Here is a 26180-nt window from a genome sequence, read left to right as displayed (position 1 = left end):
CCGCGGCCGGCGCGCCCAGATGTGGCGGGAGCCTCCCGCGCTCGCAGCGGGCCGGCCCCGCGGGGACAGCCCCGGCACGGGCAGCGCACCGAGCCGGTAAGAGCCAGGGGGTCGGGCCGCGGGTCCTCCTCCCGCACGGCGGGGCTTTGCCTCGCCCATCCTCCCTCCATCCCTCCCCTTCCTCCCCTCCTCTCCTCTCCCCAGCCGTGATTGGGGCCTCCCAGCTGTTTCCTCTGCTCGCCAGATGTTGGGCGAGAAGAGGGCTGGTCCCACCTGGGGTAACGCGGGGCCTCGGGGTCAATGAGAGCATCAGAGAACATCTGGCAAAGGTTAATCCAGATGAGGGCTGGCGGGAGGTGATGGGTGACGGATCGAGGGCAATACCTGGGCCAGCAGTAGGACAGGCAGTATGAACGACAGGTCTATCAAGAAATGAGATCTGATGGCAGCAAAAGGGCTACTGGTAAGAATTTTGCATRTTTATTTTTTCTGATAAGATGCTGTGGGGTCATGGCAACTTCCCTGTAGATAGATGAGTCATCTAGTGTGTGCGTGTCAAGCAAGGCACAAAAGGAAGGAAAAGTATCTGGATTAGACAAAGATCAAGGAATTATCTTGTTATTGAAGAGTGGTGGACAGCTGGGCTAGGTGATATGCATGGTACTCATCGGGATGCTGCTCCTGTGCTGGCCTGGGGATGCCAGGATGTGAGGATGTCATCTGCTCCCATTTCTTGGCTGGGGGTCAGATCCTGAAAAGGGTTGGATTCTCATGGGCTAATAATTTGTGACTCTCAGTGTGAGGGGTGGTGGCCTCATGAGTTCAGGCCATATGCAGCACCTTCAGCATCCTTCCAGGTGTTCTCAGGGGAAGAGCCAGGATGCACAGCAAGCACTGCAGTGTGAACACAGGCCTAGGAGGAGATGCAGCTACAGAAAGGGAGATGGTTTGACACTGTACAAAGCTGAAGGTAAACTTAGAGCTAGTGTTTGGGCTGGCAGAGTATCTTGGGTTTGGGGAGTAGGTGGTAGTTTGCCTTCAGGTGAATGGAGTTTACAGAATGCCAAAGGATTTACTGTCTCTCACTCACCTGATACTTCGTTTTTTTATCTCATTGTTTCTGACTTTGTTTTTCAGAAAAACTGTGACTCAAGAAAGCCACCATGAAAGGTGAGGAAGTTCGGCAGAGGAGAAAAGAGGGCAAGTCCAGGAATGGAGAGCGACCGAGGCACAAAGGGAAGAGCAAGGGCAAGCACAGAGAGAGCCGGCTTGGCAGCCAGGAAGCAGAGGATGTCTCTCTGCATGCACAGCAGAAGCTGCTGGCTGAGGAGAAAGCAGCTGTGGCAAAGTCAGAGGAAGAGTCAGCCATCTCAATTTGCCTGCAAGTGCTCCTGCCATACCTGCTAGCTGGGCTGGGCATGGTCTTGGCAGGCATGGTTTTGGATTATGTTCAGGTAAGGGAAAGAAACCCATCTGACATACCTGATATGGGATAAGCGGGGGATTTCCTGGAGAGGCAGGGGATTTGCTGTGGGAATGGCATTGCAAGGGAGGATTTGCAGCAKTTTCACATGCCAGCATGTCCCTCAAAGTCAGTTGTTGTGTAGTTCTGTGCAGCTCTCAAGAGATAACATGTGGTGCTTTTGTGGCACCATTCCTCCTCTGGATAGAAAGGAGAATGTGACACTAAAGAGCACACAAAGGATGATTAGGAAGGTGCAGTCCTGTGCAAAGATCTCCCTTTGGTCCTGGGGAGAGGTTAGGTGAGCTGCAGCCCCAAGGCTGGGGTGGCACAGTGCTTTCCTGCAGCAGATGGAGTTGTGATATCACCCAYGGATGGAGCTCTGGACAGTCCTGCAGCCGCTGCCTCCTTGCACAGGGCTCCAGCCAGCCCAGCACTGTTAACACTTCACACAACAGCTCAGCCCTGCCTGTGCACCACATCCTTTCCTAAGGTTAGCAGATAACTTGAACTCTTTAACCCGTTTCTGACTTTGTGATGGTCAGGGTGAGACCTTTCCTCCTATGGTCCTTTATTTCTATGGTGCAGCAATACAGACCTTTAAAGCAATGATGAGCACCTACTTTTAGACAGCTTAAAGCTGCAGTTAATATCCAGATTATAAATTGCCTTTGCTTTCTGGGTGACTCTCACTGCTTYCCTTTTTGTTAACCTTGTTATCTGACTAACTAGCTGTGGGGTCAAACTACCCTGACCCATCTGATGCAGTGACTACTGTGCTTACATTGACAATTTCAGCAATCTGGAGCTGTGTTCCTTTGTCATTAACCCTGGGCTGATCTCCCTGAGCTCTAAGATCTGTAAAGGCTTAGGTATGACACAGTATCCTTAAYTGACCTTAGCACAGACTTGATACCCAGCAGAATGGCTAATCAGATCACAGAGCAYCAGGGCAAATCCAGAACCCAGTGTCAAACTACTTTTTATCTCCTTAGACGTTATTCCCAAGAGTCTTGAGCACTGAGAAGCCATTTYCATTTTTATTCTTTAGATTTTTTTAGACCTGCCTGTTCCTATGGATCTCTGACATTAAATGTATGTTTCTCCCTACTGTGAGTTATTAAAGCGTGAAATGGATTGCAGATGGGTTTATGATGTTGGAGGAGGACTTCTCTTTCAATGTTTCTTCCCTGGCAGTTCTTTTTTCTAGGAAGAACTGAGCCACTAATATGAACAAAATGTGAGGCAAACCTCATTCTCTGAAAATGCAAAAGTCTGGTTTCTGTTTTCGCAAATAAACAGCTCACTAAAAGCCATTGTGTTGGTGCTTAAAGTCTGGGAAATCAACCCATGCAACATCTCGTAGGAAACGTGGCTTTTGGCAAACAGCACAGCGGCAGTTCGWGCATGACCATGGACTGCTTGAGCACATCTCATCACGGACTCRCTGCTGCCCTTCCTTTCTGGGCCAKTCCTGGCWTTTRCCCAGCTGCTGCTGTTGTTTCTGTGGGGCTGCAGCACATCCCTGAGAGTCCAGGGGCCCCAGGCACTCTCCATCTGCCTGCTTCCCATCTCTCCACACAAGCTCTCTTCTCTGCCCTTTCCCAAAGCGGGGAAGAGAAGAGCAAGGTTAGAAACAAAAATACACTGYTTGATGTAGCAGAGAGCTCACAGAGTCAGGAGTGGTAGTGCTCCAGCAGCAACTGGGACGTGCAGTCCCTGRAAAGCATCGTCCTCCCCTGGGCCCGAGGTGCTGGAGCAGCGCTGCCTGTTGCTCCCACATTGTGAGAATGTTCACTGGCACTCCTGGCTGTTCTTTGCAGGGTTCATAAGGTATGTATGGAACTGTTCTCTTGGACACTTGTCATCTTTCTGTTCTGTTTTCTGTGCTATGGCAGTGGATGGAGGCGCTAGGTCATGGTCAGGACTCAAGAGGCGGCTTCTGCTTTGACTCCTCCAGGGCAATGTTCCTTGTTGATGAGTTGGCATCATGGAGATGGAATGTGTCTGTGCAGAGGTCTTGCCATCCTGACTGGTACAACCACGAGCTATTGGGGTTTTTCGGTTTTTTTTCTTTTGCTAGCTAGTTGCAAGCTTTCTCCCACTGTTGAGCAACRCTCTCTTCTCAAACCTGATGCATCTCTTTCTGGACAAATAAGGTATATTTCTTTGCCAGGAAAATGTGATGCATCTCTCTGCTGACAAATATGGTGYGGATCTTTATCAGAGGCTCCTTAAATGCATAATAAAATGACCCAGTGTACACACGTGGGCCACCTGAACCAATTACCTTCTCTGCATACTGATTTATCGCTTGAGGGCTTTTTATGGTGCTTGCTTAGAGGGAGAGAGATGGAGTGTGATAAACCCAYAAACCCTGCCAGGCTGACACTTTAGTACACGATGTGTTTTTTAATGTCATTTGAGTCATTTAGGCTCATTGATATTTCCTTTACATTAATTTTCTGCCTGTCATCAATCCAGCTGGTTGATACTGTGACCTATGGAACTAGGTAGGCACATTGTTAGAACTTTAAAACCTATGGTAGTTATCCAGAAAKTGTCTTTTATTTCCTTGAAGCCTCTGTGAATGACTAACCAGAACTGGGCCTTCATGCTGTCATTTCTCTGTTCCCAGCTGGTGTACAGAGGTTGGGTCATGTGTGGTTATTACAGGATTTTTATTAACCTCCCTCTTCCAGCTATTGTGGAAGGTTTTGGTTTTTTGTTTTTTTTTTTTCCCGGTTAGATTAGCTGAAATGTACTCTCCTGCTAGCTTTCAGCTAACTGGACCATTGTTAGGTGGTGGAGACACATGTACACAGAGAGGCAGCTTGGAGCAGAGCAGGTTTTAGGGGCTGTACCAAAATAACAGCCTAGAGAGCAGCGAAGGACAGAGCCTCTGGAGCCAGGGTTTGCTGTGCTTCCAGGGARATTTGCTCTGTCACCTCAGCATGTTAGACTCTGTGCTTTGGTTACTGTGAATTCAAACCAATGAACTCTGTCTAAATAGCAGAGAGCTTCCTCAGTTCCCTATTTTGCTGCAAGGCAGAAGAATGTCTTGCTCTCTCCAATTTCCCCCCAATGCTGGGGACCCTGTCACAAGGACAGAGTCCAMAAACCATTAATCTTTTTGTCTCTCTACAGAGAGTATGAGGGAAGGGATTGATCCATCCTAAATCGTTTTTTTAAAGCTTTTTGACTCTCTGATTCAATTAGTTTGCCCAAACTAGTCATTAGAAAGGGGCCCCAGTGTAATACCATGACTCTTTTCCTTACATATATGACTTTGAGCTGAAGCCTTTACAGAGCAGGATAATTTTTTTTTTTTTTTTCATATGTGGCCATGGTGCAGCTCTGGTTTTTGACCTTGTATCAGCTGCTTGACCATGAAGCCTCTGGCATGAGCCCCCCTCTCTCAAAGCCTGTGCCTTCCCAGGAGCATGCAGGAGCACTCTTTCATTTTAAAACAGGAAGGGAGACCAGTTCACAGCATGCCCTTTCTCTCCCTTGCCTGTGGAGCAGAGAGATTATGGAGCTACCTTAAATAAGCTCCGGCTATGACTCTTATCTTGGCCTTTGCAAACTAGCAGAAAGTTGAAGTGATGACAGCAGATAAGGGTGTTCGCTTTTGAAGCTCATTGGCTGCTTCTCTGCACTTTTTTCCCCCCTGAGAGCCAGTCATTCAGAGGTACAGCTGGCATAGCCCGATTGTTCTGTCCCGCCGAGAGCATGGAGGGGACACGAGGGGCTGGGGTCTAGAAGGGCAGATCTTGTGTCACCAGGCGGCTCAGCTGTGTCACCCGCCCGGGGACCTGACCTGCGGAATGCCGTCAGCTGAGGGAAACGCACTCGTGCTTCCCTCGACCTTTCCTCACCTTGAAGAAGTGCAGGATGGATCGTGGTTGGTGACTCCCAGCTCCTCGGCCTTGGGACAGTGAGGAAAGTTCAGCAAAGGGAGCGAGGGAGCGGGGCTGGCTGGCAGCAGCTTACACATTAAACCGTGGTATCAAACGCGCGCTGCGCTCCGACAAGAAGTGTAACCCGAGGAGAAAGGACACCAGTGCGTTTGAGCGCGCCGAGGGATTCTTGCATGACCTGTCACTCTTTCAGTGCTGTAGCCTGAGCAGGTCTTACTGGTTTTTACCGAAGTGGTGGGAGCTGAATGGGGTGTGGGCTCGTTTCTGTTCGTCCACAGACATCTCTGCGATCCTCTCTTCTCTTTTTTAATTCCCCGCTGGATATAAATCAGAGAAATTGTGTCCGTCAAGTTTGCTGCCACCTGGGCTCAACCCAGCTGAATCRGTTTTGGAGGATACCCTTGCTGCAATCGTCTGGACGTGCTCCTAGGAGGAGAAGAAACTAAAGCAATTTGGCCTCATAGCTGTAGTTTGAGGAAAAGCTTTYCTTCTGACTTCAGAGAGAGCTACGAGGAGGATCTGTGTGATGTCCTGATCTCCCTCCATTTTCCCTGCTGAGCATGGGGTAACAGTGTTGTGACCATGGTGGTCACCCAGTTACAGCTGGAACTCTGCTTCCATGGCAAGAAGCTGAGAGGTTTCACCTGCAAGCTGACCAGGTCAGCCAATGGATTTCTCCCAGAGACTTCCTTCTCCATTGCCTCCCAGATTTTTGTGCCATTCCTTCTGGCTGGCTTGGGAATGGTAGCTGCTGGCCTCTTGATGGACGTTGTTCAAGTAGGTACCTGTGATTAGGCAATTTGAGGTGAGAGGGTGGGCTAAGGCAGTGACCTTGAGTGTTGGTGAGTGTTTGTTTTTAATGACTGTGGTCCCAGCAGCCTGTCAGCAGCATGGCTGGAGRCTCTGGCTGTGTAGAGGAACACTATCCATCTTCTTTAGATCTGGGCTCYTTGTAATGTGGGGTAGGGGCTTTCAGACTGGCTGCCCTGGGTGCGTTAGAATGGGTGCTCCCTTTTCTCTATCGAGCTCAACACTCTGGTAAARGCTCCTGTGGAGCAACTGGATAAGACTGCAGAGTATTCCCCTGTTGCATGATACCATTTCTTTTCTTCGGAAATTGCTGATAAGGAGATCTAGGTCAGGGTTGTTATTAACTACCTGTTTTACATAGAGGCAAGTTCATGCTTTCAGTTCTTTGCAAACAACCAGATGTAATCCTTGGTCTAGAGAGCATTTATRTACTGTGATGAGAGGCAGGCACCATAAAATGATTAGCATTGACTACAAACTGAGTGCTTCTCGGGCTGTTCCTGCAATGGGTGTAAATTTGGAATAACTTCCAGTMACTTCCAGGAAGTGCTGCTGCATTTACACCATTGTGCCCACAACCCGAATCTATCCCATCCTTCTTTCCTTTGTACCAGTGGCACAAATAGAAATGCAAAATTTGATCCAGTTTGGACATCTCATGCCAGTGGATTTACAAATCAAAAGGCTGGCAGAGTTTCCCAAGGATATTTCCTGCGCTCTGAGCTCACTGGAGTACATCGGCTTCTCTGGCATTAATACCACAGGAGGAGCTAAATATGGATACTTGAATGTTTGGAAAGACAATACTTTGCTTGTTTTTTTCTTGTGCTGGAAGAAACAAAGAAGGCAGAGGAGTTGAGCTAAAGGGAGCACGTGGAATATCCAAGAAGGGTTAACTGGAGTGGCACAGGCTGTTGCTGTGCTGTGTTTGTCATCTCCTCCTTGTGCCGTGCTTAGGCACAGACCTGTCCTGCAGCATTACAGAAGTTCTCACACTACCCAAGATGTTATGTTAATAGTTAGCAGCTGTCTCCAAGAAGGATAAGGACACGCTACATACCCACTCCACACCATGGAGTGAATAGGTCTTTGTCTAGAAGAAATCAGTTCACTTGCTAAGAGCTGGGCTGTGTTCAAAAATGTAACTGCATCCAAACTGATGGAAAACACAAGCCGTGTATATGTACATTGTACGTGTCCTTTAAATACCACTGTGCAGTCTAGTTTGTGTCGAGTGTTTGCTCACCAGACTCCTAGAAATGGGGTCAGGTGTAAAGCACAACCACAGGAAGTGTAGTTTTTGGTGAACTGTGTTGAAATAGAAGCCRTCAGTCTATGGGTTCAGCTCCCAGAGGAGGGAGCCCAGTGCACTGAGAGTCACAAGTGGCACTGCAGAGATGTTAGTGAGGTGAGCTGCCATGTCTCAACAACCCCATAGCTATAAACAAAACCAGTAGCTGGAAAAATGCAGAGATCTTAGCCTTTAAAGGTTTGGGATATTCTTCTSTGCTTCTCTGTCTTTGAGCTGTTTRTTCTCAACTTCCTGCAAGTGTGARMRCTAGAAAYKCACTGTCCTGTCCAACTAAAACCTGACACTAAGTTTGTTTGCTTGGGGCCAGGTACCATAAGACTTATATTGCCAATCRTGAGGGCTCACATACTGAAACTACAGGTTTTTCAAGTCCAGGAGTGTGTGATTTGCCCATCTTTTAGTGGTTTGTTTGGCTGAGGAATGTTTTGCCCTATTTGTATTGACTGCAAAACATTGTGTCTTTGTGTCTGCCTTGGAGAGGGAGATATATGGGCAAGCTTAAGGTATGTAGAGCATAGATAATACTGAGTTTAATCCTGCTGCCCTTCTTTTATTACACACAAAATATCTTGAAATAACTTGGTTCTGTTGTGTGAGTCCAGCTGATGCTGTCTTTTGCAGGGCTCACTTTGCTGTAAAGAGAACAAAGTGGAAATTGCTCATTCATATCCTACCAAACTTCWCMRGATTTTAGCAGYTTKTGATCTGCTGTGRKTTGAAACCAAGAACAGTTCATGTTMCTGTTTAARAGMAAAATCAACARAAGAGATTTATCAACCCAGTTGACTCTAAGGCTCAAATCTGGTCTCCCATGCTGTAGGAAAAGGATGCCCAAAGAGGCAGATATTTGCCATTTTCTCTTCCTGTTGGTGCAGGTGATGCAGTCTCTCTGCAGGGCCAATAGCATGGCAGTTTTTTTCCTTCTGGACATTTCTGTCTGTGCTCCAGTGATCCTTGGCCAGCTGGTTGATCTGGATTCTGGGCTGGCTTGTGTTGGAGTCCTTGCAGGGTCTACTCTTTTACAGTGAGGTGAAGAATCAGATTGAAGCTGGATGATCAGATTTCAAACCAAAGAATTCAGGAGGAAATCTTCCCTTTCCTTATCCCTTTCCACACCACTGGAGTGGGACACAGTCCAAATACAAGTTGCAGACATAAGATATCTCTGTCCTTTATTGATAAAATCCCATGAGATGATTAGCATTGAAAAGGATTTTGAATTGGCTTGCGTTTTGTACTCCAGGGTATTTTGATCTTGCTGGTGGCTTGTTCAGAGCAATGGAAAATCTCTGAGGCTTCTGAGCTGCTGCCATGAGAGATGGGTGTCCTGGAGAGGTAACAGGACATGGTTGGGACTGTGAGGGCAGCGTGAGGAGTCTCAGCAGGGCTGCCCTGGCTCAGTGCATCCATCACTGCCTCTCCTCCTCTCAGGGCCCCCACCAGCAGTCCAGCTGCCATGGCTATCACTGAATCAAGTTAACCAAGTTTCTTCAGAGCTGAGTTTTGGGGCTGAAACTCTCTTATGGAAATGTGAAGTGGGAAGTAGTCTTTCTGGCTCTGTGTCCCCGTGTGGGTTTGTGRTGCTGCATGGAATATTCCCATTCCTTTCAGGCCGGTTTTGATCTCGAAGGACAGAGACATTTCCTAGTCTTAGATCAGGTGTCTTCTTTCAGGTATTTTCCTGCCTGCGTAGCTCCAATCTGCCCCCCTCCTCCAGCTCCAGTCCCTCAAGCTGATGGCACAGGCATCATCTGTTTATTCTGCATTTCTGCAGTCACTAACACAATGAAGTCCTGGCTGCTGTGGCATAAATCATAATGAATCTGTCCTTAGGCTCTGGGTGAGTCACTAATGAGACTCAAATAGAGGCAATTAAGTCAGCTTTTTTAATTAGTACAGTTGTGTGATTATTAATTGTTCAGAGCTTTTAGGTGTAATTATATGTAAGGCAGAGTCCCAAAAAAATCATACCTCGTGCTGAATTTTCTGTTCTGATGGCTTGAGAYCTGCAAAATCCATTATGACACAAGGACTGGAGCTTACCTAGAGATAACAAAGTTATATTTCCTAAAAGGTGGCATGCATAGAAAATACTAATAATTGTGGTATTTTGTTGCTTTTTATTTATGTCTTTTTATGTGCAAAATATGCAAGGTCTGAAGTGTAAATGTCTGCACGCCTCTGTGCTTTAAATGATTGGGGGTTTTTACATTGTGACCATCAAGTCTGGGTTTTCTCCTCTTTCTTTTGAAGATGTCAAAGATGTGTTTAGATCTTTATTCTTAATTAAAGAGAGAGGAGAGAGGGGGATATGAATCTTTAGAAGAGGTGTCCACCCCTAGCTTTTCTCAGGCATTTAAGCTCCACTTTAACAAATTTAAGCAGAAGTGTATTGTGTTAGAGAAGGTGACTATTTTTGTTTTGTTGGTTGTTTACTCAACAGTAACTTACCTTTAGCATTTTGAAATGTGCTACTGCCAGGAAATGTGCTTTTTTTTTTTTTTAATACTGATAATAATGGTAATATTGATAATATTGATAACAATTTTTTTCTTGATAATAATGTTTTACCTGTTCTCTGCCCTTCTGAGAGGTGCCTTGCACCACGGGCTCAGGACTCAGCCCCAATTTCATTCATCCTGACCAAAGGAAGCTGTGAGCTCTTCCCAGCAGACACCACCACCTCCCCACAGCTTCCATGGCACAGCCAGAGGAAAACACCAAGCTGGCACACCCTGTATGCATTTGCTAACAGGCTGGCAGCTGAATGTGTCAACATTTATTGATTCTGTCCAACCACCTGGATTTTCAGGTTTACAGAATCCCGATGGATGTGAAAAAGGTGGGCAGGGATGTGTTGTTTTGTCCTMTGGTGCCAGAATTCAGAACCATCATGGGATACTGGCCAGTGACAAGGTGGAAATAATGCACAAATTGACCTTTTACATGATGTGTAGTTAAACGATGGGAATTTTTGCCACAGGATGGCACATGGGTTGGCGGGGGGAGTTTGGATGAGCATCTGAAAGAGAAATCCTTTCAATACTGGTTAAGTGTGCAGAAAAYCCCCGCCAGCTCAGTACCCTTTGGCAGATAGTCTCAGGCTGGAAAACACACAGGAGAATTATCCAATTTACTTGTCCTTTTTGTAGATTCTTGTTCTATTATTTGTTTGATTATTGGCAGCRTTAAGGATGAGTTGGATGGACCTTTGACCTGACTCATTGCAGCCGCCCTTTTTTCCTTGTATTGTGCTCTCCGATGTTGGGCTCATTCCTTTTCCCTCATGYTGAATTCTGTGATTTCATCCTGATTTAAACCTCTCTGGCTACAGCAGGACTTTGCCAATACCCTTGAATGCACAGAAGAGGAATGAATTCTATTCCAAGGYGCTGTATGGTACAGAAATTAGAGAACACATGTCAGTCAACAAAGTTTCTGAAATGTTCAGTTTGTCTCAAGTGTTGCAGCTGAGCCAACAGCTTTGTGCAGTTCAGCTTCGGAGGAGCAACCACAGGCAAGATATTGGCCCAGCAGTTTGGATTATGAAATATCTTAATTGAAAACCTTTTTCCAGCTGTGCTGGGAATGTACTTGGTAACAGGAAGATTTAAGAACTGCGTGTGGAGAAGAGGTGCAAAAATCTCGTTCCCTCTCACCACCAGTATTAGATGCTTAACTAGAAGTTTGGTAAGCAAAACCAGATACAGCCTCTGGTTGTTACATCATTTTCCAGATCTTTGTTTTTGTTCTTATGAGTCTGGTTAGCAATAGATGTCCCTGTATCTAGTGTCAGTGCAAAGGATTGAAAAYGTGCTCTATTTTATTTGGCTTGTGAGCCTTAATTATTTTCCACGTTTTTCTTGGCTAATGCTAAAGGCACATTTTAATTTGTGGATTTCCAAAATCTTCTGTTGCCCCCAGGAAGAAAAATCCTTCCCGACGGGGGTAGTGCTTTGTTGTGCATGAGATGAGAAAATACTGCAAGCTGAAAATTCCCTCCTTCACTCCCAAAATGCAACAACAAAATGCACTAGGGCAGCATCTGCCCCCATGTGCACAGCAGATACCTGGAGGTGGCGAGACAAGAACCTGATGTCCTGGGTGCATCACAAACTGAGATCATTGCCTTTGTTTTCTTGCAGCACTGGGATGTGTTTCGGACAATTACAGAGGTATTCATCCTGGTTCCTGCCTTGGTTGGCCTGAAGGGTAATCTGGAGATGACCCTGGCATCCAGGCTCTCCACTGCTGTGAGTGTTAACAAGCTGCTGGGGGCTGTGGGGAGGGGGGTGATTAGCAGGARACATCAGGAGATTCTTCATTTATGTAATCACAAAGTGTACGAGAGATGCCCTTTGCTGCTGAGTGGAAACTAGTGGGGTGTGAGCATTAAAATAATGTGTTTGCCCTCATTTTGTAACTGGAACAGAGAATTTCCATCTGCACTTTGAAGGTGAATTAATCCCTGGGTGGMCAGTTGCTGGTATTTGGGGCCCTGTGACACATGAAGGAGACAAAGGCAGGACTCCACAGCTGTCAGCTTCAGTGCTGGATTGCTTTTCTGTGGGTATTGAWCCTTGAGGGCTTCCCAGCACTCCCGCCTTGGGGGGAGCAGACCGAGGCTTCTTGGAACCTGCAGCAGCTTTTGCTGCTCTGTGTTTGATCTCTTCTATCTCCMTAAGCAATTTTGTTTACTTTGGGCTCTTTATATTACATGTGTCAGGAGAAATTGGAGCTCACCTGAGCAATTTAGGGGAAAATAAGGACGAAAAATGGTTTAATTTGTTCAGTTTTTTGTCTGTGTGGGATGTGCTGGATGTACCCACTCCCCTTTATGTGGGTGCCCTGCAATGCCTCTGCAAATGTGAGCCTCTGATGGCCCTGGGACAGTGGGCTGGAGCATGGCAGAGGAGTTAAAGGAGGATATGCAGGGAAGGCTGGGACATGACCTGTACTTGCCTCTCTCTGATTTTAACAGCCCCTTTCCCCCAGGGACCAGGTGAAATTGCCTTCAGCAGCCACCTGTACCTCAGAAACAGCTTTTGAGGTGTCTCTCTTGACTCCTAGGCTAACACTGGACAGATGGATGATGCCCAGAAGCAATGGAAAATGGCCACCTGCAATTTAGCCCTCATCCAGGTGAGTCCCTTCAGCTGGSAGATGAAGAACTCCCTTTCCTCTTGCTGTGCTGCAGACCAGCAGCATCTGTTCCAGCAGTGCTGAATGCAGAGCTGGTGAWTTGGGGCAGGTATCCTCAACACAGCCAAGCAGAGCCAGGGCTTGACCTCCAATAAAGCTCTGTGTGGCCCCAGAGCTGGTAGTTTAGCTGTAAAACACATCTGGACATTCACTGCCTTTGTGGACAAACTGAAATAATAAAACCCCTCCTTTTGCAGCAGGAGCTGTGGCACAACCCCATTTCACAGCAGCCCTGGATAAAGCCTGGCAGYGTTTGGGMATCAGCCTTGGGCAGGAGGGAGGARATGGGAGAAATTGCCTCTTGCAGCTCCTTCTGCTGTTAAAACTCAGGAATCAGCCTCGAGTTTGCACATGGCAAGACCACAGGGCTTGCAGTGTGTGTCTGTGTGCTTTCCCTTATCTCCCTCTGCAGCTCCAGCTCCCTTGGAGTGCTGTGCTGATGGGGAGCCYGTTCTTGTGCTGACCAGGGCTATTCCTTTGTCCATGGATTCGGTGTCCTTTGCTGAAATGCGAAATGTTATCTCCCCTTGCAGGCCTCCACAATTTTTCTCCAAACTTTTTCAGGATTTTTTTTTTTAATYTAGTGGAGCCTTGCAGGGATGCTGCTTAAACACATAAACAATCCTCATCTGTGCCAGGCTGTGCCCTCCAAGCAGTGTGGCAGTGCTGCAGCCGTGTGGAACCAGGGCTGCCCGTGAGCAGATGCAGATGAGCGCTCACCAGCTGTCCTTTGGTCCCCAGGTCCAGGCCACCGTGGTGGGACTGCTGGCTGCCATCGCTGCTGTGATCCTGGGAGCCATCTCCAAGGGCTCAGTGGAGCTGAGCCAGGCTGCTGTGCTGTGTGCCAGCAGCGTCACCACGGCCTTCATCGCTGCGCTCTCCCTCGGTGAGTGGCTCTGGTTCTTCAGATCAGAGCTGCAGCATTCAACTGTCCCTTCCTCCAGGGAGGCCCTCTTTGAGGGGGAGGGATGCAGGGGATATTATCCTGTGTCTGCTGTTTTCATTCCCCTCTGCATCCTGCCTTTGCTGCTCTTCCCCCGTGATGGACTGTGAGCTCTCAGCATCCACCGGCAGCATTTAAAATGTCCCTCACCTGACACACAAAAAGTGCCAGGTGCTGTGYCCAGGTGTCCACACACACCCCTGCCCTACTCTGTGTGTCCTGGGTGCCACATAGGCCATCTGCACAGCCCTTCTGAGGGAAAGCTCAGCTCATGTCATGCACAAAGCAGGGATGGAGGGGCTGTCGCAGACAAATCCAGACCACGCTCGAGATGGGCTCGGGTCACCCCATACCCAGAACAGGTTTGTGGCCAGCCCGTGCTTTGCCTGCTGTGAGCTGGGAGCCAGGCTGTCCTGTCCCCTGGCTCTTCCCCTTCCAGGGGAATGTGATGGGCTGGACAGCAGGAGCTGTTCTGTGTGTCCTGAGATCTCCAGTTTGTAGGTTTGCCATACGAGGGCAGCACGATCCCCTGAATAGAGGCAGCTGGCACATAGATACAAGTTTTGTAAATTAAAGGGACAAGTTGGAACAAGTGCATATCCCCAAGCTGGAGTCAAAGGGTGCTTGTAGATGCCTTTGATGAAAACGTGGGATGAGGCAGTTGTTAAAAAACAGCGGCTCAGCTTTCATTGCTCTTCCCTACAATGTCCCTGCTTGGTGTGACGCAGAGAGGCTTTGCTGCTGCACGGTTTCAGGTTTGCTGTTGACATCAATTTTGTCCCTGGACACGGTGACAGCAGCCTTGTGTGGGTATGTACAATGGGAAGCTGCTATTTTTATGGCCAGGGAGAGAAGCAGCACGAACTGTGAGGTGGGGAGGGGATCGTGGGTGTCTGGGAGGGCTGCTGTGGAAATGTCCTGTTGGGAGAGGATGTGTTTCTGTGTGAGGGATGTTGTTTTGTACCAGGGAAGGTGCACATGGGGCATTTCTTGGGGTAGAGCTAATGCTCCTGTGCCTGCTCAGCTTTGGAGGGGCTGTGTACAAGAGGTTATGAGGTGGAGGGATTCACCATTTCTTAAATTTCCTTTGGTGCAGGCTGTCAGCCATGGAAGAGCTTTAAGGGATGCCGTGTGTCTTGTCTCGAGGCTGCCCTTTCTAGTTAAACCTGGCCAGACAGGGTTTATTCCAGGTGCCTCTTCCACACCAGGGCTGTGAGAGAWCAGATAGCTGAGGGATTCCCACATGTTCAGGATTTGGGGTCTGTGCTCCTGAACTTACCTGGGCAAGCAAAACTCCCCCTTCCCCAGCAAGGCTGAAAAGCAGCTCCATTTTCCAGGTGCACCTCAGAGGACAAGGGAAAAGGTGTGGACCAACTCCGTAACCCCTCAACTCTGGAGCTGCTCACAGCATCAATACCCACCCAGTGCAAATTAAAGCAGCCCCAAAGACTCTGGGGTCAGATGGCTGGGCTGAAAGGCTGATGCAGGCTKCTGTGAGGAAGCTCACTGCTCCTCAGTGATTCAAACTGTGAGAAATTTTGGTCTAATATGGAAAATATCTTTGTGCTGTGGAATCCAGAGCAGGGGATGGCACCAGGAGGCTGCTGCACGCCTGCTGTGTGCTTATCTATGAGCGTGTTTCGTGCCTGGTCCTGCTTCAAGGCAGCAAAGATTAGGCTGCTCAGGAGGGGAGCTTCTACACTTGGGCTGCCTGCTGGTACCTCCTTTGATCCCTGGAATTTGCCTGTGTGCCTCTGGGCCCTTGGTGCACTTCATAATGGCAGAGCCATGCCCTTCAGGTTGGTGAAAGCACGAGGATGGATTCCTGGGGTGTCCARTCTCCAGCTGTGTGATGCTGCCCTGGGTAATCTGCTTCTCACTTCCCTTAGACCCCCACACCCCTTGGGAACCAGAGCAGCAGCTCAGGGGTGGAACAGGGCAGAATGCTTTCCCTGATGCCTGCTCTGTGTCTYCTCCAGGCCTGGTGATGATTGGCGTGATCATCGGAGCGAGGAAAATTGGGATCAATCCAGACAATGTCGCCACACCCATAGCAGCGAGCCTCGGAGACCTGATAACCCTTTCCCTCCTGGCAGGAATCAGCAGCACCCTCTTCAAATACATAGGTACAGTGCTCAGCACGGGATTGCAGCACAGTCAGGGGGCTCACAAATCCTTGTGAAATTATTGCAGACTCCCTAAGCACTTTTGGCATGGTTCTGAATGGAGGCTGTCATGCCACTGGGGTGGAAAAACAACCAAAGAGGCTTTTTCCAGACTCACTTTTAGTTAAAAAAACTGGAAGGCAGAGCCTAATAAACACAGCTGGGATTTGTCAAAGAAATGACCAACATGTACTGCGCAGCTTTGGAACAGAAGGGTGACATATGTGACACTGACTCTGTTCCTGGGTCTGTCACTGGCCAAGCAACTCGACTGCCTGTGCCTGGGCAATAGCAGCTCCTTCTTCACAAGGCAATCTCAGGTTTTGGCACTCAGAAAGTATTCTTGTATCCTCTCACGTGGAGAGTCATGGATGAACAATATATCCAGCTGGAGGGAAGCAGTGTGCAGTGTTTTGTGCTTGCAGGGCTCTGAGCAGGAGTTGTGGATTTGGGGTTAGCTGTGCTGCTGGTTTGCCAAARACCTGGGCACCTGCTGACCCTCAGAAGCTCAAAACATTGGTGATAAATGTCTGACTGTCGCTTTTMAAGTGTTAGGCTGCTTACTGTGAGTCTAACCTGGAACAGAAATGGGAAAATAAAATGATCAAGCAAACTCAATACCACTTGAAACCCAAACTGTTGCTTCAGACTGTGAGCAGAAGCAGTGAGGCAGCTGTTCTCAGTTTGCATAACYCATTCCATGTGCAAGCACAAGTGAGGGAGGGAAGGAGCACACACTGCAGGGAGAGGCCTATGAATCGCTTCCATCCGCTCCTCCTTCAGCTTCAGAGGTGGTTTGTTTGTTTTTTTTTTTTTTCACAGGATTTTTCCATGATGCCATTGCACCTGCCTCTGTAAAGCTAATCTGTCTTTCAGTTGCTATGCCTCAGATATTATCTCCAGGGAGCACAGGGCAGAACAACACGATAACCTCTATGGCTGTGACCAGACAGCACTGGTGAGGTTGCCAGAGTAGTTTAAAGAGCCTCTTGAGATGGAAAATAGTCAGCACACAGACACTGAGTCATTGGGAGCATGAAGTGGAGCAGGCAGAGGATGGCACTGCTGATGGTGCTTGAATAAATCCATTTCCCTCCCCAGTGTGTAGTAAGGCACAGGTCAGGCTGTGAACACTCCTGAGTCTGACCCAAATGTATCCTTCAGAAACAGTGATGAGTCTGTAAAGGCTGAAGTACTGTGTGTCTCTTGATGCAGCACCTTCTCCTTCTGCAGAATATCCTCTTGCCACAGAAGATTCCCAATTTTTTTTTTTAATTGACTCTGGTGCTTCTCAGTCCCGCATAATGGCGACACAAACTGTGCCAAAGGGTTYCAGCTCGCTTATGGGCTGCCTGTGAGAGAATGTGGCAGAACTGGAATGTGGAGCCTGAAGACCATTCATCCTACCAGGAGCCTTTCTGTGGGCTCTGATAACGTTTGACAGACTCCAGTTCTCAGTGTCTGCATTATTTAAGAAGGAATCAATTCCAACAACAAGGGGTGCAGGTAGGACACCCAGTACAGCAGCTAAGTCTGTCCCACAACCCACCTGTCCTGGGTGACTCCAGGGGGTAAAGGGCACTGACAAAACTCTTTATACCCCAGGAGGGGCTGCATTTCAGTGCCCACTGATAAAGAGTGGCACCTCTTTGTGTGAGAGSCTTTGATTCACAGAAGGTGCCTTCACACCAGTGCTGTCGCAGCCAGGTAGCCCAAGGCCCTGGCATGGTGTTTTAAAAAATGCACACTCTGAGCTGCTTCATCTCCCAGATTGCCTACAAAGTCAGCCTCACATCCCACTGCCTTTGGCCCCAGCTCAGAGACCAGATGGAGAGCTTTGTTGAAGAAGCATTTTAGTATCAAAAGGGTTGGCATCAGCCCCATTGCTCGAAGGTGTTTCTCATGCTTCTGAGTCAGGTTTATTTTCTTCTAGTGCTGCACATCTACTTATTTTTTTTAATTTCTTTGCTTCTAAAGACYACTGCAAGACTAAGCCTCTGCTGAATGGAAAAAGCACCTAATCGAAACACTTGTAAGCTAGCACAAAAGAAACCCCAKATCTTAACTGGCTTATTGGTGCCAGAGAACATTTGTTCCTATAGAGCAGACCAGCTGCTCAGCAATTCTGCTAGCTTGCCTCCTAAAGYACCTCTTACCTCTTGTTTTAGGTGAAGGTGTGAGGTGTCTGCCCACAGTGGGATACAGCTTCCACACAGGAGTTTCTCCCTTGYCCTGCTGTTTGATTTGTACCCTAAAGCCAGAGATTTTTTAACTTTTTGTTGTTCTTAGTTGGAGATGGAATTGGAGWATTGTTCGTCTTCAAATATAACTTGCCTTGAATCCTGCTGATTTTCAAACAGCATCCTCTAGCAGTGAATTTCAGGGATTAATTATGGATTTCTGTGCTGGAATGAGGTGGTTTTGTGGGGACTATCATGGTTCATGTGACTTTTCCTCTAACATAACTCAGTTGGAGCAAGAATCCTACTGCCTTTTCTACCTGTCTTTGTGCAAGGCAATTTTGCTTTGGCGAAACTGTAGGCATTTAATTCAAGCTTTCTTTTCYTTGCCAGATGTGAAGTACCTCTCTCCCCTGATCTGTGCTGTCTTCATTGTCATGATCCCTCTCTGGGTTGCCATTGCCAAGCAGAGTCCTTCCCTGGCCGAAGTGCTGAAATCGGGGTGGCAGCCGGTTATTGTAGCCATGAGCATCAGCAGGTGAGCGAGGCACTGCTGTGTGCACACTGACACAGGTCCTGTGCTCTCTCAGAAGGCCATCAAAAGTGAAATTGGAAGGGACAGCAAAAAGGTGCTTGTCCAGAGCTTCTTAGCTRCTGGTGACTCTCCAACAGGATGTGAGACAGCAGATAAGGAGCCCCCAAAGGAGTGGAAAAAGCAAATTATTCTAAGTCTCAATCACATATCCAGGGACTGTGTGGGTGAAAACCAGGAAACTGAAAGCACAGATGATGACTATCACAAATTGTCAGGCTTCAGCCTCATTCTTATCCAGCTGTAAAGAGAAAATACAGAGCCAGGTCTGTAAATGTAGAGCCAGGTAGTTCATTCCTCCTGAGCTACATGTTTCACAGCCAGCTGAGGTCTGGGAGAGGATTTCAAAAAACTGCCAAGGCCAGTATAGAAATATAACAAAACTATGGGGAAGGATGATAAAGCTGTCCTAACTACTAGCAGTTTTGCTTAAGGACGGGCAAGGAGGTCCTCCTGAGCTCATTCTGCCATAAACAAAATCTGCAAGGCTTTCTGTTGGTGAAAAGTGAGCTGTGAAAGGAGCACGTGGTGAACAGTCCAGCCCTGGCTCTGGGGAAGGTGCAGTAACCCTCTCACTGTGCTATTTTCACAGTGCAGGAACTGCCCCAGGAACAGATTGATCCACYCTCAATCCCTGTCCTTTTTTTAACAGCATTGGTGGGCTCATCCTGGACAAAACTGTAACTGACCCAAACTTTGAAGGCATGGCAGTTTTCACACCTGTKATTAACGGTAGGTTGGGCACGGGGTGTTCCATTCATGTTTTTATTTATACCTCCCCCTYCTCTGAAGAGGTCTGGTATCCACTGTTGCTCCTACACAGAGATCAGTGTTCAAGTCCCTGCTCTCATTGTGTGTGGAAGTGAAGCTACAGGTCCCCATCACATCCCTGCTTATGTTTGGAAGTGTCTCTGGAGCAAAATAGCAGCAAGGACAGAGCTGTGGAAAAAGGTTAACAGCATCTCTGGGAGCTTCTCTGATACTTCTCATAGCATCAAACCTACTGGGATGCCACAATAAATCCATTTTCCCTTGTTTCCTTCCCTCCACTCAGTAATTCGAGCTGTGCAATCACCCCCTATACAGATTGCTGATAAATATTAATATAATAAATTATATATGTGTGTATCCCCTATACAGATTGTTCATAAATATTAATATTATAAGATTATCCAAGTGTATGAATATAAAAGATGACATACATAGATTTGCTATAACTGTATTTTATATATATATATCAACGTATTTTGTGTGCACATTTATGTTTATTTGAATCCTCACAGTACTTTTATCAGTACAAACTGCTGGGGTTCTGGTATCACTGAACATCCACTGGCTTATTTTTTGGCTATTACAACATTTTTGTAGGACAGGCCCATTCCAAGGGAAGCTCACACTGCTGGGGCAGGCTTGGCCTCATGCCACCCTCCAAGCACGGTGTCCTATTGCAGTGTCAGTGTCACCCAGCTGCCACCTCCCTGGATCTGCACAGAGACAGCCCCCTTGCTGACAAACCCTTTCCAGCATGGTTAGCCAGGGATCCTGCTTGGGAAGGTCAACAGCAATCCATCTGAGCAATGATTTACCCAGATGTTGCTCTGTGGGGACAGGKGACTGGTTTGGCAGAGCTGGTGGCAGAGCTTTGCAGGGCTCTGTGTCTTTGCACTGGCAGGTCTTCGCTTTGCATGTGCAAARTGTGCAGTGCATGGCTCAGACAGTTCCCATTTTGAGCTGTGAGATAGCCTAAGTATTTTCACTTTGATTCCCATCTGGAAAATCTCATGTTTAATGATGATTTCTTCTYCAAGGAAGGCAAAACATGAGAAGCCTGTAGCATCTCGCTTACCGTTATCTTTCCTGTGGCATTTCCACCCTGATAATTCTTTGGGCAGTGGAGGTTTCCTCCACAGATCATTATCCCTCTATTTTCTGCTGGAAAATGTAGCTGCTTTTTCATGTTTGCTAGAATTAATCAGTCTGGAAGGAATTAATTTACTTTTAATTAGCAAACATATTTGGGTCCTAATTCATTCTCAAGATTCTTTCTCATTTAACAAGAGTGTCAGGTACCTACAGAAAGACATGCAATCACTCTCTGTGATGTTTGTTTTCTTTTAAACAATAATGTTTCTCTGAGTGAGTAAATCCAAGAAGTGGCCATGAGCAGCATCTGCACTGCTTTYCCCAGGTGTTGTTCACAGAGTGTGTCAAACCAGGTGCAATTACAACACCTTTGTGATTTATATCCAGTGGCATTTACATCCAGTGCTGGGCAGAAAGGGAAAGTATTTTCAGTACAGCAATGAGAAGGATAAAATTACTGGAGCCTTCCTGAGTTTTAAGAGCTGTTCCTGCAAAATGAATAGTTCAGGGATCAGGTTTTCTATTTCTCTTGCTGCTGCTCTCAGTGAATATTGACTGAGATTGACTCACCTTGGGCTAGGTTTTAGACTGATGTTTCCTGCTCTGGTTAAGGTGGTTTACACATTTTCTGTGTTTTGTCCTGCAGGTGTTGGAGGGAATCTGGTCGCCATCCAGGCCAGCCGAATTTCTACATTCCTGCACTTCTGGAGCATGCCTGGAGTTTTGCCATACAAGATGAGGCAGAATTGGCCCAACCCATGCTCCACATTCTTCTCATCAGGTAGACCCTGAACCCTTCGTGTCCGTGTCTCAAGGCCTGTCATCACTGATAGCTCCTTCCCCAAGCCTGGTTGGGAAGGACTAGGTGGGTTCCAAAGGCAGAATTTTGCCCTTCCAGGGAGGATTCTCAAATCARAGAAAAAGCATCTTTGCAGTGGGCAGCATGAAGAAAAAGGCTTATGGCATATTTGCTCACTGGCATGCAAAGAGTGAGCCTTCAGGGAGCAGTAAAGACAGTAATTGAAAAAGAATCTTAGATTTGATCTAACAGAAAGTCATTTTAATGGCCAGCCTAGAGCCATCACCTGTAGACAGAGGGGTGAATTGACCATAATCTTGCTGAAAATCAGCAATTCCTCCRTCTTCAGCAGTGGAAATGCTTAAGCATCAGCAAACTCGATTTTGGGTCTGTTGTCTTTATAGAGTTCCTCTCAATTTTCCCTGTTAGGTTGAGAGTTAGTGCTAGATCARACCATAAACTGGGAAAATCTGTTGCAGCAAGGCAGAGCAGAAGCTGTGGGAGGCAGAGAGGAGCTGAGAGGAGTGTCTGCAAGAATCACAGCGGAGCACAAAGTCTTTGGCATGCAGTTTTGGTGCCAGACAAAGCTGCTGGGCTGATCCTGGAGATTCTTCCTMTGTTTGTGTGATCTGSAGAAGGCATCAGCAATGTGGTTGGYGGGAGGGGACAGCCCCAGGGTYGTGCATTAAACYGTGGAGCTGTGTCCTGTCCCCTCCCASCCTCTGCAGCTGCTGTCAGCCCTGTTCCTGTCTCTGTCCTCTGCAGGGGTCAATTCCAAGTCAGCCCGGGTCCTGTTCCTCCTGGTTATCCCTGGGCACCTGGTGTTCCTCTACACCATCCATCTGCTGCAGGGAGGCCACACGTCCCTGTCCTTCACCTTTGTCATGTTCTACCTGACTGCTGCTTTGCTGCAGGTAAGCCCCAAACTCTCAAAGGAACCTCTCAGATAACATGATAATAATGTTCTCTAGGTTAAACAGGAGTCACACTCAAACAGCCAACAGCAGTCTCTGTTTCCTGGTGCTCCTCTGTTTCAGAAAGCATCATGTACCTGCTGTAGGTCCAGYAAAACTTCACCCAAACTGCCAGGCTCTAGTCTCCCACATGAGCATGATTGTGCTTTAGGGTGAGTGAGGGATCAGATGTGAGAGAAGGAGAAGTTCTCAGCACACACTGAGCTGCAGTAATTGTGCAAAGACACACTCAGCAAGGAAGCACCTTGTGTTAAATTGTTCACTCCTTGAGCCTCCAAGCTCCAAGTATTTCCAGACTGCCCCTCGTCACCCAATAAGGGGCAAGTGAAAGCAGTGAACTCCAGACAGTGGGTTTCCCCACTCTGTTTGGAAACCAGTGTCACATGTTATGGTGGAGACCTGGGAATCCCTCTGGACAAGGCTATGTGGGTCAAAACCAAAGGGAAAACCCAGGCAGTTCATCTTCAAAAGTAAAAGTTCCTGGTAGGCAATGGGCAGAGCATCTGATTTGCCCTGTTTATTTCCTTTTGCCATTTTTCCTGCCCTCTAAACAATCTCACTCAGAGAAATTCATGTGGCTGTTGCCTGAACTCACAGAGGCTCTGGCTTCACTTGCCCTTTTAAATTCATTAATGTGCATGGTGAGTGGCTGACTCTCCCTTTGCCTTACAAGCAGCCTTGTGTCTGAGGGTGAATTCCTTGTGTGTGTAAACAATCAGTTTTTCTCGACCTTTGCACAACCCCAAGCCCRGCAGCACAGCCACCGTTGTAAAGGAAAATATTTATTCTTCTCTTCATGCATCGAGGTAACTCCTTGACCAAAGCCAAGCATGAAAATACGAAGAATAAATGACAGCATAAAGAGCAGCATCCCAGCAACACCACTGACCCTGAAAGATTCCCAGGGAGGCTAGTGAGGAGAATTTATTCAGACTGGTCCTTTTCCTCCTTCTTATACTTTATAAAGAAAGACAGAAAGAGAGGCAGGGGGAAAGTTTGGGTCAGTTGGGGGAAGCCCAAAGAGAAAGATMAGAGGCCCAGAAAACATGACCTCAGAGGAGTGATTGAATGGACTGAGGTTAACCAGTCCAAAGTAGAGAGGCTTGAGAAAAATCTGTTTAACAGCCTTTAAAGTACCAAATTTATGTAGGGAGGGACAGAGTAACATTTACTGTGCAGTCACTAGGGAGGAAACATGAAATCATGGATTTCAAATGGAAAAAGGCAGATTTATGTTAGGCCTTGAGAAAAACAAAAATGGGGGAAAAAATCCATGAGCTGATTGTTTGGAGTGTGGCATCTCCATCTCTGAGGGTTGTTCAGCACAAGTTAAAGAAATTTTCCATCAGGAAAGATGGGGATGCATTTGATCCTGAATTCAGGYGGAGGAATGATCTGTGTAAAACTCTTGAGTTTCCAGCCAGCTTTAGTTTCTGTGATGCTGTTATTTCATTTGCTATCTCCATCTCTCCTTCTCCCTTTCTCCCAACCCAGCTTGCAGTTTTCACCTTTAGAAATGCTACCTCAGGCTTTGGTTCCTGATGTGCTGTGGTCTCCCATGGAGGGAGCACAGATGTGGGGTGCAAGCTCTCTCTCCCTTCTTAATTCAATTAACTAGACAGTCTTTAATCTTTAACCGAAGTATTTTTTTCCTCCATCTGTTTATCAGAATTGGGAATGAAATAAGAATTAAAAGAAATCACAACAAAGATTTTTAAACTGTTGAGATGAAAAAGAGAAATTATTTTATTTTTTTAACATGTCAGTTCTTCTTGGGATAGCTTTGATGTAAAAACTGCCTCAAACTCCAGTTKCCCACTGAGACTTTTAGGAAAAACAAAGTAGACATGATCTGAATTTCTAATGGAAAAAACAAGGATGAAGAGAAAAAAAAAATCTGGCTATAACTTACCTTTGGGGTTGCCTGCATATTCACAGGAACCCTTTATCTGGTGGAGTGAGTGGGGTGCTCCCATTCAAGGCATGGGAAGTAGGAACAGCACCTTTGGGAGATGTTTTTGGTGTGGCCAGGCTCTGGTTTGAGCAGGTGATGTTGGTGAGCAGGGTCTCCACACTTGTGGCTGCCAGCACAGGGCTGTGACACCAGGGGCAATGCTGTGCCAAGGGGCAGGAGCCCGCTGCACCCGTGCCATGCCATCCCATGCCATGCCATGCCATGCCATGCCATGCCATCCCATGCCATGCCATGCCATCCCATCCCATCCCATCCCATCCCATGGATCCCATCCCATCCCATCCCTCTGAGGAACACCGGCTCTCTGGGGAAGGTGTGGGTGCTCAGGGGTCCCTGCTGGCCCTGGCACCTTTTCCTGTTGTGAGCTGAGGGTTTCTGTTGTTGCCCTCTCAGCCCCACAGCAGGGCCTGTTTTGCCTCTCCAGGTGGGGATCCTGCTCTACGCGGCCGACCTGATCGTGCGCCTGATGTGGAGGAAGGCTCTGGACCCCGATAATTTCTCCATCCCCTACCTCACGGCCCTGGGCGATCTCCTGGGCACTGGGTTCCTGGCCATCTGTTTCCGCCTGGTTTGGCTGGTCCACGGCACGGACATGAACCTGGGCAACTGAGAGTGTGTGAGCTGCTCTGGTCACTGGTGCCACACGGTGCTTTCCCCCGGGACAGTGGGGTGTCTGGCCACGAGCGCTGGGTCCCCCGGCTGGGTTGGGCCTCCCCTGCCACCCCACAGCTGCCCTCCCCATGGTGCCTTAGAGCCGGGCTCGCCCGCCCCGAGGGATCAGCACCCACAGCCTCGWGCCCAGCATGAGAGAGAGACGGTTTTGGGAAGCACTGGCTGCTCACACAAAGCACCGAGGAGCATTTGGGGCACGGGCAAGGAATGAGCATTCGGGCCGTGGTTTCTGTCCCCAGCACTGCCACAGCCCCCAGGCTGCTCCTGTTCTGCCCAGGTCACTGCGTCTGATCCTGCAAGGGGACATTGCAACCCCTCTGCTGGACTCTGACTTTCCATCAAGAGAAATTCTTTATCCACCCTTCTTTTCTCCTGCTGAATCCCTGGAGGAGGAGAGCTGCCAGGTGTTTAAAGTGTCTCCTCTCCTGTCAGAGGCTCAGGATCTGAGGCAGTGAGCTGCTGGCTCACACCCAGCAGGAGGTTACCTAGGGACACCTACCTGCCCTGGCAGCATCGCTGGTGGCTGACCCAAAAGCTGGTTAGATTGCATTTTGGGGGCAGGAAGGTTTATTTTTACGGTTTATGAAATGTCCAGTAGTTAAAATGTTTATAGAAACACACACATAAATAAAGTGGGTAAAAAAAAAAGTAACGCTGTGGATTGTGGGTTTCTTTTTTTCTTGGCATGACTCTGCCTGGTTCTAGTTCTAACTTGTCAGGAAGAACTTGTTGTTTCTTTCTCATCCGTTCAGGGCTGGACAACACAATTTTAATAGGGCTTCAGGAAAATTAGTGCTTCTTAACCAAGAACTTTTTGGCACCCACAAGTTTCAGGTTAGAATTAAATCCCATTCCCTCTCCCACAGTATCATCCACTCATTAACAATTGCTCTGGGATGAGTCCAGAGGCCACCTGTGTCGGGCTGGGTGAGATCAGGCTCGAGGATGTGGCCAGTGACTCCTTGGTCCTCGCTCCAAGGTGGCAATCTGGTGTATCAGGGACATGTCAGGGAGGCTTTGGGGCTGAAAGCAGCCAATTCTCACTGAAACTTAAGAAGCAGTAGAATTCTAGAGATAATAAGATGCTGAAGAGTCAGGAGTYGAGGACATGGATCAAACCTTTGAAAAATGTCACTAGGCCTCACCTTCATGAATTATTTGCCTTCCTGTTGGAGAAGGGAAAAGGTGAGGTCAAATCCCCCAGTCTGCTGGAAKACAGATGCCTTATTCATGCCTGCCAGCTCTAAACACTTAAATCTGAGCTGTGTTGGCCTTGGGTGTTTCTTTGCTCCCAGTTCTGCTCTGGTCTCC

The 26180-nt window shown here is 47.7% G+C and overlaps 1 protein-coding gene across 3 annotated transcripts; it reads left to right on the top strand.

Annotated features, from left to right (window-relative positions):
- On the top strand, nt 1-25519 carry SLC41A3 (solute carrier family 41 member 3). 3 transcript variants are annotated; one of them, XM_057390269.1, is made up of 11 exons: nt 1-96; nt 1138-1454; nt 11650-11757; nt 12575-12646; nt 13448-13592; nt 15629-15775; nt 18388-18532; nt 19239-19318; nt 21096-21230; nt 22014-22162; nt 24622-25519. In XM_057390269.1, the coding sequence occupies exons 2-11, from the start codon at nt 1164-1166 to the stop codon at nt 24805-24807; spliced, it is 1458 nt and encodes a 485-aa protein (XP_057246252.1). In that variant the 5' UTR covers nt 1-96; nt 1138-1163; the 3' UTR covers nt 24808-25519. The 3 variants fall into 3 exon arrangements, with proteins under 3 accessions (XP_057246252.1, XP_057246253.1, XP_057246255.1); XM_057390270.1 differs by lacking the exon at nt 1-96 and adding an exon at nt 348-463; XM_057390272.1 differs by lacking the exons at nt 1-96; nt 1138-1454 and adding an exon at nt 5136-6159.
- Nucleotides 25520-26180: the final 661 nt, after the last annotated feature.

The sequence above is a fragment of the Malurus melanocephalus genome, unplaced genomic scaffold, assembly GCF_030028575.1.
Source record: "Malurus melanocephalus ecotype Western Australia unplaced genomic scaffold, MMel_1.1 scaffold_24, whole genome shotgun sequence".
NCBI lineage: Eukaryota > Metazoa > Chordata > Aves > Passeriformes > Maluridae > Malurus > Malurus melanocephalus.
Note: the sequence above shows the minus strand (reverse complement) of the source record. Positions and strands in the feature narration are given on the sequence as shown.